General features: G+C 39.0%; 1 protein-coding gene across 2 annotated transcripts in view; it reads right to left on the bottom strand.

Annotated features, from left to right (window-relative positions):
* The window catches only part of fam184ab (family with sequence similarity 184 member Ab), a 139,902-nt gene that overhangs the window by 58,239 nt on the left and 67,596 nt on the right, over positions 1-14,067 (bottom strand). For both annotated transcript variants that reach the window (XM_023430209.2, XM_023430211.2), the window contains exons 8-9: positions 13,424-13,605; positions 8,974-9,159 (exon numbers count right to left, since the gene is read on the bottom strand). In XM_023430209.2, coding sequence (XP_023285977.1) covers positions 8,974-9,159; positions 13,424-13,605 — 368 coding nt within the window. The remainder of the gene's footprint in view (positions 1-8,973; positions 9,160-13,423; positions 13,606-14,067) is intronic.

Below are 14,067 nucleotides of genomic sequence, written 5' to 3'. Positions count from 1 at the left end.
TGCAGACACAAGAGGAATATTAGCATTCATCTGCAGTTGTGCTTGTGTCCACCTGATTAATGAAAGTTTAATAGTCTGATAATTAATTCTTTAATAGTCTCTCATTTTAGCTCTGTTTTGGTCTGCATGAACTCCTGAGGGAAGTACCTGGCCATCTCTCTGCTAAATGCCTCATATTGACTTTCTGTGTCTGATGGTAGGTGTTTGGCAGGTAGCGTACAGTGGGTACATTATGCTGAAAACAGCTGCCTGCTGCCACTGGAAAGAAGACTAATGAGAGTGGTGAGAGTCAGCCAAAACAGTTGTGGCCCATTAAACCGAAACAGTGAGCTGAAAGAGCGGAGGACAGGAGCTGTAGAGGTGAGTGATACTTCTCTGTGGGTTTATCAGTATGTGTAACAACTTTTTAAACCAATGTAAATATACAAATATCAGTTAGTCCAACTTTAAACACTTTGTCCTGCCTTTTCTACAATAAAGAAAGTATTGGTAGTAATCAAGTAAATTAATGGCGATAAGCCAACTTTTTTGTGTTGATCTACTAATAACTGGGATGATAGTAATACTACCAAATGTCTATCTAGTTGTCTTAAAGGTATATTGTATAAATAGATGTCAATGTGTTGTTTGATTATAAAGCAGGTCTAGGTTCTATATTAATACGCTACAGAAATGTACACAGCCTGTATTCAGAAACGGTGACTTGTAATGTTGTGAATGGTTGAGTGAAAAAAGTAGTAAATGGTAGTAAATGCTCAAAGGGCTTCAAGTGCTCAGTCATCTCATGAAAAATTTAGATAATATGTGCATTATGTTTGTTGAACGTCACAAAAGGAAAATTAGCAAGTTTTGCCTTAATGATCACAAGTAAAATGTAACTACCAAGCACCACACCAGACTCTCAAATCCCAAATATGAAATGCAACAATCATGAAATCAGTCACAATAAAGAAGGAATTTTCTGGTCAGTGGTCAATCAAAAACAGACAAAGTCAGATGTGACACATCAGGATTCATGTCACATCTCGCGGCTCCATTTAGAGGGTGAGACCGAGGTAGAGCCGACCTATCCATTTAAATTCCAAACCCAGCTTTCTCACAGACAACTCGCATTATAATTTAAAGTGATGAAAGAATGGAGGTGATGAAAGAAAAGATGATTAAGTAGACGTGATAAAACTGGGATCAGACAAAAGAATCGAATGATGAAGAATGGAGAGATGAGGACTCATTTCTTCTCATCTATCTTACCCGTGATTTAGCAGAAAAGATATGAAACAGACGACTGAACCGAGCGAGTGAACGAGGAACGAGTGAACGAGGAGCGAGTGAACGTTCCCTCCCTGCCACTCTTTTCAATTGGGGCGTTTCTGCTCCAACACTGACAGCATAACCATGAACAGGAGTGAACAATGGCAAATTGTTGTGGCAACCGGAGCACAGCAGGGAGGAAATATGAGGCTATGGAAATCACATACGGTTATAGAAGAGGAATTCTGCATATGAAATACATATCTAATAACTATGGAAATGCATAACGCTCTGCTCTTAATGTAGCTGTCATCTCTGATCGGGTCTACTGCGGAATATCATTTAAAACAAGTCCTCATTATGCAACTTTGATGCAAGAGAATACTTGATCACTTGCTTTCACATAGCTGTGTGTGACTGGAATAAAAGGACTCTGTGGAGATTAGGCATCATCACAAGGCTATTTCAGGCTGGTGGAACTGTACGCCTCAGCTGCAGTCAAATTAGTTGTAGGCTGTGGTTTGGAACAGCTAGACCTCAGGCTCATTAAACCGGTCCCAGGGCCCAGTTTGTAATTCTAGGGGCAATTTCAGTGTCTCATATCAGATGCAAAGTCGCCATGATACTAGAATTTGGGTGTTTGGTTCAGAAAATCAGGCAGAAGAATTAGCATTTATATTCTGTTGAGCTGTGCTGGTTATTTTGTTGCTATTGTTATGGTCACTGTTACCAATATCATATATTATCCCGTATATTATATCCTATATTATCCTGTATCTGTTATAGCAGGATAGTTTGTATTTTAGTTTTCTCACATCTCAGTACATACCAGTATATACAGACAGTGACTATTTAAAGGGAAAACCTGAAAAATAAGTAAAAAGACAGGATGACAATGCCCCCACCCAGAGGGCATGACGGGCTACTGGACGGTTTGATGAGTATGAAAATAGTAAAAAGAAATGGACTGTACTTATATAACGCTTCTCTAGTCTTCTTAACCACTCAAAGCGGCATTCACCCAGTCACACACATTCATATAGCGCTTTTTTCTACAGCGGTTTTTTTTTTTGCGACGATAGATCGAGGGCAATTTGGGGTTTAGGATCTTGTCCATGGAGACTTGGACATGCACACTGGGGGAGCCTACAGGCTCAATTCCATGGAATTGAACCACCAAACTTCCGATAAGTGGACGGCCCACTCTACATCCTGAGCCAGAGCTAAGTGATGTGAATCATATGCTATCACCTTTAAAGTCACCAGGTCTCAACCCAGTTGACCACCTATGGGAGATTTTGGACCAGTGCTCTCCGCCACCACCATGAAAACACCAAATGAGGGAATATCTTGTAGAAGAAGTGTCCATCCCTCCACTACACTTCAGAGAATCAATAACAAGGAGCAATAAAGCTATTCTGTAAGTCAATACACATTCTCTGGGATTTTATTGGCTTGGACAACCTAAAATTAAAGACACTCAAAAATTCATAATATAATGAAATCTAAGACCAAAAACTACAGCCTCAAAATAACCAGCCACCGCCCTGACAGTTATACTGTATGTTACAGTATAATATGTTCTGCTATGATAGTTTTTACTACAAGACTGTTCCATGGAATATTAAATATACATCACAGTGTACAAGGGGTTCTGTTCTGGTGATACATCTCTAGGATTTGTCTCTTTATGAAATCATGAAAGCATTTTTGAATTTCTAGGTTATCTGGTTCGTGTTAAAAAAAAAAAAACAAGGTTAAAATGTTCTGGATCACAGGACTGATAATTTGAATCAGGTGTTTTCTTTGAAGGAGCTTCAAGAGGGATTCACATTAGCTCATGAACTGATCTTTGTTGAGCTGATTTTAGCTGAGGACAAAGGATAAACCTCACAAACCGAAACTCATATGTTCTTCTCAAGAGCTAAAAAAGGGAGTGAAAATATATACCATAGAATATGCAGTAGACAAGCAGCGTAAAAGCGCCATCTAAGAAGTGGGTGTATACTGTATGTATGAGCTTAAGCCCTGTTAGGGCCGACACACTCTGTGCTAAGTAAGTAGCAGTGAAATATTTATGCTGGAAGTTTTATAAACACACACACGTTAGCTGCCGGAGTTATGTCCCTTGGCCCCTGTTCACATCCATCTCTTTCTCCATCACGTCATTTTCTCCTAAATTTGATTACTTTACTTCACTTGATACTCTCCAGTTGCAGTTTTATGTGCAATAAATGTCATCAGCATTACGAGCAGGGATGTGAATTTAAATCTCAAGGGTCCGGCATCCGTTTTAACTGTCAAAACTCAACACCTCTCCCAAGCCTTAATTTCCTGATTTTTGGAAATAAACGTCAAATAAAAATGTTTTAAAAGCACAGAAAAGTTCAATTTCTTCTCAAATTATTACACAACTTTTCACATTTCTAGGATCTGAAAATCAACACATTCTTCTACCGTGGATTTCCTCTCATGTAGGTAGCGCGTTAATCTAATTAGTTCTTCATTGTCTCCTGCACAATGGCACACTAAAGCTGCCGTGTGGGTTTGTGTGTGTGAACAGAACGAGTAGCAGTTTCAGCATGTTACAATTAGAGCGTCAACATACTTGTGTCACCTGTGTGACTCACCACTCAGGTTGCTCACACTCCCCACATGTGTCTCCCATCAGCTGCCACATCACTGAACTCGGTTTTCATTGACAATTTCTTTTTATTTGTCTTTTTTCTGATCTTTTCTTGTAACGTTATCTCACTGACAGAAGCTCCTCCAGGTTACTCACATTTCCACCCGCTCAGGTTGTGTGAGCTCAGAGGTGTCCTAGATGACATTTATAGGTGAGGAATATAAATGTGCTCCCACGTCAGTAGCTTGCATTTGTTCCTTTTGAGGTTGCCAGCTTCTTAGTCACTCTTACGGCCCCTTTTGATGTATTTTAGTCTATAGGCAACCTCTGCAGATACACTTTTTTTTTGCAATTATCATGTGTGAGCTTGTGTCACCTGTCATGCCTACATAAAATTTTGTGTTAATTTTATACTGCAATTTCAATGTGGGGTCTTTAATATAACCGTGTGCAGGGAGATAATAAATTCCAAACCTGTGTTCAGTATGTTAAAGGAGCTGCTTGTTTACCGACTCATACATTAGACCTGTCAGCAGACCTTTGCACCTGCTGACACTGATAAAGGAATGTGGGCATATGTTTATCCCCAAAAGAAAATCATAAAAATAAACAAAGATGTATGTTTTCTGTCTCTATCTTCAGGCCTTACCCACCATCTTAATCTTGTTTCTTTCTCACCTATCCTGCTGTTAAATTCTTTAACAATTTCATGAGCTTCACTGACACTCAGCTTCTCCGTTTTGATATAACTGCTATAATTTAAAGATTAAAAAAAAGATTTACTTACAGCTCTGCCATGGTTTTAATAAACACACTCAGGCAGTCATGGATATGGTAGCCCAGAAGGGTCAACACAGTACAAAAGCCACAACACGGATACAAAAGTCACATCACAAATACAAAAGTCACAACACAAATACAAAAGTCACAACATGAAAACAAAAGTCACAACACAAATACAAATACAAATGTCATAACACAAATACAAATGTCATAACACAAATACAAAAGTCACAACATGAAAACAAAAGTCACAACACAAATACAAAAGTCACAACATGAAAACAAATACAAATGTCATAACACAAATACAAAAGTCACAACATGAATACAAATGTTACAACACAAACACAAAAGTCACAACATGAATACAAATGTCACAACACAAATACAAAAGTCACAACACAAATGCAAATTGTGCCACAACTGAAGTGAGTGACGGTCCATTGATATTATTGGTCCTAGTTGCTTGGGGACAATAATTGCTGGCAGACTATTATGACTGGGAAAGTTTTGGAAGACGTTTGAGAAGTAAGTGGAAGATTGTTGCTAGATAACTGTGATTAATGTCGCTATGTGTTGGCACATTTGAGAAATGTTGTTCAATATGTTTGTATCTTCATATTTACATGCTTTGCCATCCAGCGTTAGATTATTGTGAAGCTAGCTGTGCAGTAACCTACGGCACTTAGGTTATGTTAGTAAATCAAATGAATGTAAAGCTGTAACTGTGTTTGGAGACATATTAATGATATTAGACTAACCTTAGGGCAACAGTAGATTAACTGTAGAGATTGTTCTTTGAGAATTGTGTGTATTTTAAACACGTTCAAGGAATTAAAACCTAGTACAAAGGAACATAACATCTAGTCTGCCATGTACGGTACCCCTGTGTGAGCAGTATCCCCTCTTAACTCTCCACATGGTTTAATTACAGGCATTTATCAAGAGTAGAAATATTTAATACAGATGTTTGTTGGAGCAGCATACCACCATATTGTCTATGTCAGTGGTTCTCAAAGTGGGATCCAGGGGCCCCCAGGCGTCCTTGAGGTGGTTACTAGGGGGCCCCAGCAAAAAGGGGAATAATTAATTTTCACTATAATTCCATCAATAAATAACACAATGACAGAATGTTTCACTGTTTTGGTCATGGGTTTCAAACACTTGTAAGGAAAGATCTAAAAGCAACTCATATGCTATCATACAGACCACTGGTCTGTATGACATGAGACCTATCTCTATTCCCCATTTCAAACATTGTTGAACCTGTTTTAAGAAGTCTCTACTCATTGTTACATCTTATCTCAAAGTCCAAGAGAAAGTATGTGCTGTCTATAATTAATAAATTATATGCTCTAACATTTCCATCAAAAATCTGCATAATAATCTAGTTTATTCTTCATGAGAGATGCACATAAACGTCAGATCTGCATTTCATTACCGTACCAACTTTTACAGACAAGGCTGCAAACTGACAAACTGTTGGAAGGAAGGTATTTTTTTGTAGACATAGTGAAAGTGTTTCAGAGGTAACAGTGAGTAGGACATCGCCTATATTCCAAAGCCGAATTAATTGGGTGCCAAACTCAGTATTCAGCGTTTCCTTCCATAATTTTGTTTGTGTCAAGAAAGAAAAAAGCTTTTGGAACAATATTTTGAACTTTGTGAGACACAACAAATTCACAGTTCAGAGTCTCGAGGCAAACGAAGTGAGTAGCTGCTTTCCAGCTCTTGTAGCAGATGGTGCAATCAGTCAACAATGTAGAATTAGCTTGGAGGTTAGAGAGGCAGGCTTGTGACTGGTTACTTGTTGAAATCCCTCAACCAGCTCATAGTGTGTCTTTGGGGAAGTAAATGAATGGTGTTGTCTCCTCTCTGAGGAACTTTACAGCAGCTTCCAACAGGAAACAGTAGTGAAATGTGCTCATACTGTGGTGGGTAGAAAATCCCTTCATTACCTGTATTTTTTATGTAGATACCAGTGCCAGTGTAAGGGTCAATATACCTTGATACATACACAATATAACTGTGATCATTGGTTTGGTTGTTGATCAAACTAAAGCATATGCGGACACCACAGGATCTCTGTCATTCATGATCACCACTCGTTTATTAACAAATTTAACATCAACAGACTGAAGTGCTGTGACAGGTCCAAATCTTTTGGCAGGCGGCGAGTCCAGTACACAGAGAGACTGCGAGAGCCGACAGCTTGTATTTTGACTGAGTCAGCCCCGATTATCACACAGATAGATTTTGTATTAGTTAATATCAGCAGTCATTCCAACAACTTGCAGATTAGCAGTGAGTGAATAGTGGATTCTTTAGGAAAAATTGTTGAAACTGTACAGGCGTTCAGCAATACATCACTTCTATCTATCTAAGCCCCGGTTTTCCTAGGAATGCCCTTTTGCTAGTGGAACTTTCCATCCTGCCACAGCATGATCTTTACCTAATCCTAACTGAGGCTGTTAGTTGGCTAAACTATCTCTGTAAAAATAAACCTTTTAGGCATTGTAGTCACTGGACATTAAAGGAATGCTACTTCTTCAGGGCAGACTGGACATTACTCAGTATCAGAAAATGAAGAGAGCCAACCAGGGTGGGGCTAGCTGATTAGCTTGCTAACTTCAGTAAAAGAAAGGAAGTGATAGAAATAGGAGCAAAAACAAGAGGGTTGCTTTCTACCTTTGGAGACAGGGCTTGGCAAGTAAAGGAACAATGTTTGATGCTCAGCTCACATCGTTTCTGTTAAACTGGTAAGTACACAGCCGTTGATGCTAATGTTGCTAATGTAGCAATAGCAAAACTTCCAAATATCTCCTTTAAAAACTGTGTATGAATGTAGTCCAGGGATTTGTGGTATCATCCATTTTGAACATTGTCTCATGAGGGTGACGCAGTGGTGATCTTTTACTTAAACAAAAATACCAACACAATAGCATTGAAATGATCTAATATTACAAGTTAAAGTATGTGCAATGAAAATTCTGTTCAAATTACACTAGGACTGTCACTTTTTATGCACAATTCAAACTTTCATTTGAATTATATTCAAACTTTAATGACCTGTTCGAACAGAAAATTGACACTTTATTAGCACAACCAACATTTTGAAGTCGTTTGCCTTGTGGTCAGAGGGCGCACTTAAAATTCACTAACAGCATAACCTATTGCCGCCCTGTTGATCTATTACTAAAGTAAGCTAATAAATAAATAATAATAACTAAATAAACAATTGGAGGAGATGTTCTGATCATGACAGAAAAGGATCTGAAAAGGATTTCCTGGAAGTATTTTGGGTTCCGTGTAGATGGTAAAATTACCAACAAAGACTTTGTTCGCCAACTTTGAAAAAAGCAGCTGCCTTACTTTGTAACGACAACAAATCAAAGAATTTACCTGCTAGCTAGCCACCCAAGTGACAGCTAGCAGAGGTACCAGAAACAAGTGGGGCAAAAAGCTCATAAAATTCGAATTAATTTGAACATCACGGGTTGCGTTACTTCAAATTTGTTTGAACATGACTTTTTTGTGAAAGTGACTTCCCTAATATGGCATTAATATAGAAGTATTATAAACATAATATACTAGCTCCTTGCTTAGTGTTATAAGTTTTATGTTTATAATGCAATAATGTAGTATGTTGTGGTTGCTTGAGGTGAAGTTAACTGTACCTACTTTATACAAAATTAGCTGTATGAAATAGTTAGTAAATAAATACCAAGGCGTCATCTTTTAGCTGTAACATAACTAGTGACTCCATCAACGAGATGCATGTTGTGAAGCGAAGAGCCAACATGTCCAACTGCATTGTTGTAGACTAAAAGTATAAAATCGGACAAAATGGAAAGTAAAGTAAAATTTAACTAAATTCACTTTCACCTCCAGTGTCGGTACAGAGAATAATCCTATCCACCAAGCTGCAGAAAACAAACGTCCCAAGGACACCGTCTTTATGGTTTGAGATGAGCCCCGAGCTTGATGATGCAGTATCAATTAACATATACAGCTGTTCATTTTTTCTCTGGCTCTCAGCAATAAGCACTTATTACACAAGATGCAGCAATCTGAAAATGAATCTAATCTTTGTTCATTGTGCAGAGTGAACTCACCCTCTTTCAAATGCATTCTCATCTCTTCTCAATCTATGGATTCTATTGTTTTCATCGAAGCAGACTCAACATCTTTATGATCTTTTATGACTGTGTGTGTGTCAGATTCAGTTTCAGAAAAAGGTAGGGTTCATACCAACAAAAACAGCTTTGTATATTGGTCTAACCTTGTGTGCGTGTGTGGGTGTATGTACTCACAGCCAGCAGGCGGTTCTTGTCCTTCTCAGCACTGTTAAGAGCGTTTTCCAGGGTCACTCTGTGCTTCTTGGCGACTTCCTCCAGAGCCCGAGCCTGGCTCTCCTTCATCTGGCTGGCCTCCTCTTCGTACTGAGCTCGCACGTTGTTCATGTCCTTCTCATGGGACACCTTCTCCTCGTGCAGGGTCTGACAAACACGGAGAATAAATATGCATGCACACACGCATTTAAAGTATGCTCAAAGGTGAATGTTATGATAGACACACACATGCACACACAAACAGAGCATTCACACCATATGCTGTATTATTCAGCCATATTGCCAGTGTTTACTGAGCGACAGCCAAGGAATCAATACTGCACTCTGTCTGTCTGTATCTGCAATTTTGTCTCTCTGTTCCCATCTTCCCTCACAACTTCAGACTCAAATTTGTTTTTCCTGTGGCGCTAAAACCCGGTATCTGAAAACAGAACACTCTAAAGCACACTCCATCTGGCATTATTGATAATGGGGTTATTGATTATGGAGCTATGAAGCCTATAATCAGTTGGCAACATACCCCGACCATCATTATGATTCTAAATGGAGTGTTTGTTGCTGTCTTCAGCTTCGGGAGAGACAGATGCATTCGTGTGACCTTTTGCTAAGCTCCGGCCCTCTTAGTTACTGTTGCTACGTTGGTCAAGCTGATAACAGGGGCAGATTTAGCACTTGAAATTCTTAGTTATTTTTGAAACGATGGGTCTCTGATTTCATAAAGAGAGAAACCAATAGCCAGAAACCGTCAGTTTCGTCATCTGAAATGACCAGGTGCTACAGGATGTTACCAGCTGTGCTTGCACTTGATGTCACATACAAGATGTGATGCTAAAACATTAAAACTTAGAGGTAAAGACACATAGACCGGCAAGAGCAAATGCCGTCTACACCAAGCAAGCAAGTTTGTCACTGGATAGCTGATACAGTATGAATCAAGGTTATGGCCACAGTGAACAGTGCTTTTTCTTGGGAAACTGAAACTAGATAGAACTAGATTATTTACTTTAGGTTTAATCAGGGGAGCAGCTGTTTCTTCATTGCATGGGTTTAACAAAAAAATTTAATTAGCCAAATCATGCCAGAAAAGCCACATGGGAGTAGTTATATCTATTACTTGAGCTGACATTAGGCACAGGAAGAGACTCCTAAAGTAAGCCAACAAATTCTCTGTATAGCAAGACGATCTGACTACTAATAAGGTGAGATTCAATACAGCTGTAGATATATGTGTTCACTTCAGGTATTCTGCTGACGTACGAATCTACTGTATCTCACAAATAACAGTGTGAAAGTTTCACGTCTTTGCTTTGAGGCAGTTCACTTCCAACACTTCTTCTTTGCGTGTTTGACATTCACAAAAATGTTGAAGGACCAAATGGATAAAGATAACAAGGCATAAATTCAGTGATTCGGTTTTAAGTTTCTGGCATATTCTGCTGAATATTGCATATCTTCCTTTAACACCTGAGCTAAACTCAAGCAGATGCTGCAAAAAGGCTCCTAGAATATTTACAGTAGTGTCCTGTAATGACAGTGAAAACATTAAAACTTAAATTGTTAGAATAAATCAGACTGATTGACCAACACAGCTCTGTCATTGCCAATGCACTTAAACGGATTAAGACAGCTGATAAAAAACATTCCCATTTACTCCTTTGGCAGACGGTTTTGTTCAAAGCGACTTACAAGTGAGGGACATCACTAAAGCTTCAGTGCAGTGGGAGACCTTGGTGTAAGTACTAAGTACAACATCCATCCAATAAGTACAAAGAGATCAGCTAAAGAAGTGTGCTGTAAGTGCTAGTTCGGCATGTTAGGATGTTAAAGGTGTTGGTGTATTTGATTTTAAGCGGCCATGGGTAGCCAGTGGAAGTTGAAAAGTAGCAGACAGGAGAACTTTGAGTTTGATCGAAGACCAGATGGGCTGCCGCATTCTGGACCATCTATAAGGGTTTCACTGCGCGTGAAGGGAGGCCCACCAGAAGGGCATTGTAGTACTCGAGGCGAGAGATAACAATGGCCTGGACCAAGATTTGGGTGGCGTACTGAGTCAGGTAAGGCCTGATTTTTATTATGTTGTATAGTACAAAGCAGCATGACCAGGAGACGGATGCAAGGTGGTCAGAGAAGGTTAGCTGGTCATCAAACATGACACACAAGTTTCTCGCGACCTTTGTTTGGAGTAAGAGATGAAGGGGTAATTTTGATATTGATATAATGGAGAAACTTAGAGAGGCTCAGTTGAAAGTAGGGTTCCTTCATTGATTGCTATTTCAGAGAGACAAGCCGAGATCCACCCAGAGACCGTGGGAACGAAAAACATACACAACTTATATTCTATTTAGCCTTTACCAGTCACATTAAACTAGTGGGTATGAGGCAGATTATCAGACACTGGCAATAACATGAAAAAACTTTAATATGCCACCAGGGATGAAATCGTATTCTTATGCAATAACTATTTTGGAAATCCACCAGGAGCTGTCCACCAAACGGGGCAAACTGAGCAAGACTGCTGTGATATCATATAACAAACCTGAGGGGGAAACATCTTCACAGTGTGACACAAACAGCAGGGCTTAAAAACATCCTGGGAGGTTAATTTCTCCTTTTGCAGAGAGAGGACAAGGAACAAAGACGAGTAAACGAGGAAAAGACAATGGTAATAAGAGAGAAGGGAAAATAAGACCAAGCATCCCATTAATGTAATGACTTTTCTACAACTTTTTATACTTAAGTCAGACCACTAACATTATCTGAAGTGTTCTTTCTTCCCCAGTTTGCTTATTTTCAAGCACAATTGATCCAAAAATAAGTGTGAAAAAGTTTGAGAACAAACAACAAACACATTCTGCTACAGAAAACCAAGTTTGAGTTTACCAGATATATTTTTTTAAATGTAACTATTTTAAGTTAGAATTCCTCAATAGACAATAGACTTTCACCAACAGCCTGATTACTGTGAAAAATCTGTAAAGCAGAAATCAGAGACGACGCTGCTGCCCTAACAGAAAGGTGCTGTAACGTCTAAGTGGTACGAGATCGTCTATTACCCTCATGAAGACATTCAAATTCACCACAGCCTCGCTCCATGGGAGAACTCTCCCCGTGCTCCCAGAGGATTACATGCACAAATGTCAGGGATGGATGAGAAAACACACATGAAGCAGCGACACTTGACATTTACCGTCGGGTGTGGTTGGTTTGCTGACTACACTGTTCTTTAAATCATCTGACCTTCAAGCTTCTTGGTTTTAAAAAAGAGGAGCAGCTCGCTTTTTTTCCCCACAGTATGTAAATGCAGGGATCGACAAGTTTGACTCTTTCAACAGTTTGATGACTACAGGTCAGGACATTTTTGCTCTCTGATGCCCACGTGGCATTTTACAACTTTGTTGCATACATAAGATGTTTTTTCTCCTTAATCTTTTTTGCAGAAGAATGAAAGTAACTTGGGGTTCAGAAAGGTAAAGAAAGAAAAGGAAAACTGCACAGCTATAGTATATGCTCATACCTTGACATTTCTCTATGAAGAGCTCCAATATGTCAATTCATGACAAATACTCTTTTACATCTATAAAGACTGGCTTTAGGCAAAACCTCACAAGAGTGCACAGGGGTATCATTGGCTCTGTAAAATCAAAGAAAAATCAGTGTTGCAGAAATAAAATAAATAAGAAAAAATAGAAGCAAATTAATAATTCAGTTTTCCTCTCAGTTTTGGACAAGTAAGTATGAGGATTGCTTCACAGCCCAAACAAATTATGTCTTTTACTTTTGGGCTTTTCTCTCCAAAGGGCTGAATTATGGGGATTACTGGAGAAAAAAATGATGACAGCAGTGACTGATGACCTAGATGAAGTAATGCCCTATTTCATGTCACACAGGAAAGAAGAATACAAACTTCCTATTTTTCCCCCTCAAATTAAATGTGACAATTTAGCTTCTCTGTCTGTCAAATTATAGGCTAGGACCAAAGTTAAAGGTATTGTTTATAGAGAGATTTCCAAGTCTTTTTGATTATACAGTAAAGCAGGTCTAGCTTTAATATTAATACTGTGAAAGTATCAAAGTGGTTTTTGTTCTTAAAACCACAAATATATCTTCCTATGGATCAACACTTCAAATAAAACACAGGAGAAGAGTCAAATATGGGACCATCAATTTTGATTACTTAAACTTCGTGTTCTCTTATAGAGGTCTAAAGTAGTGTGTTTCTTTTTTATGCAAGGCTCATACCCAAATATGAGCACAGAATTTCCTACTAGTTGTTGTGTTTTAAAGATGATAAACAGGTCAAGAGTAAAGTATAAAGAGTCAAGTCCCAGCATCTTGATGACTGATTGGCTATACAAAGTCATTTAATCTAGCCTATATGTGAATACAAAACACACCACCACCAAACACACACCTTGTCCAGGGACTGGATCTGTTGTTTCTGTCTTTCGTCCAGGGCCTGGCTCTGGCTCTGCAGGGCCTCCCTCTCTTCTTCCATCCTCAGCACCTTGTCCTTCAGCCGGCTCCGCTCGTTGTCCAGGTCCCTGATGGCTGCTTCCTGAGTCATCTGGGTGGCCTGAAGGCTGCTTATCTGACCTATGACAGGACGGAGCCGACAGGCGTGAGAAGCATGCAAACAAGTGAAGTGATCCCATCTGAATACTGTCATTCTTGCAACCAACACATGTGCCGAACAAAACTGTTGTCAGCAAATCTCAATTTATAACTTTGTCTTTGGAGTAAATTTGCTTAGCCTGATACTCTGTTAGACCATTTCTTGATAGGAGGGAGTGTTATTTTGTTTTGTTTCGCTCTAAGTAATCACTAGTACGTGACATATCCATCAACCCGATGCCATTTGCACTTGACACGGAAGCTGCAGTGAAGATTGTTAGGAACAGTTAACTTAATTTTCAGGACAATCAAAGACAGTTTAGGGTTTTAAGTTTTGTTATTATTGTAAATACAATGTTTATAGCTGTGTCACTCATATCAATACTACATTTTTCTGGCCAGTTTTCTGTCACCCTTTCCCAAGGATATAGTTAGGTAGCTAGG

This window comes from Seriola lalandi, unplaced genomic scaffold, assembly GCF_002814215.2.
Source record: "Seriola lalandi dorsalis isolate HSWRI2012SDOR001 ecotype SW California unplaced genomic scaffold, Sedor1 jcf7180002054901, whole genome shotgun sequence".
Lineage (NCBI taxonomy): Eukaryota > Metazoa > Chordata > Actinopteri > Carangiformes > Carangidae > Seriola > Seriola lalandi.
Note: the sequence above shows the minus strand (reverse complement) of the source record. Positions and strands in the feature narration are given on the sequence as shown.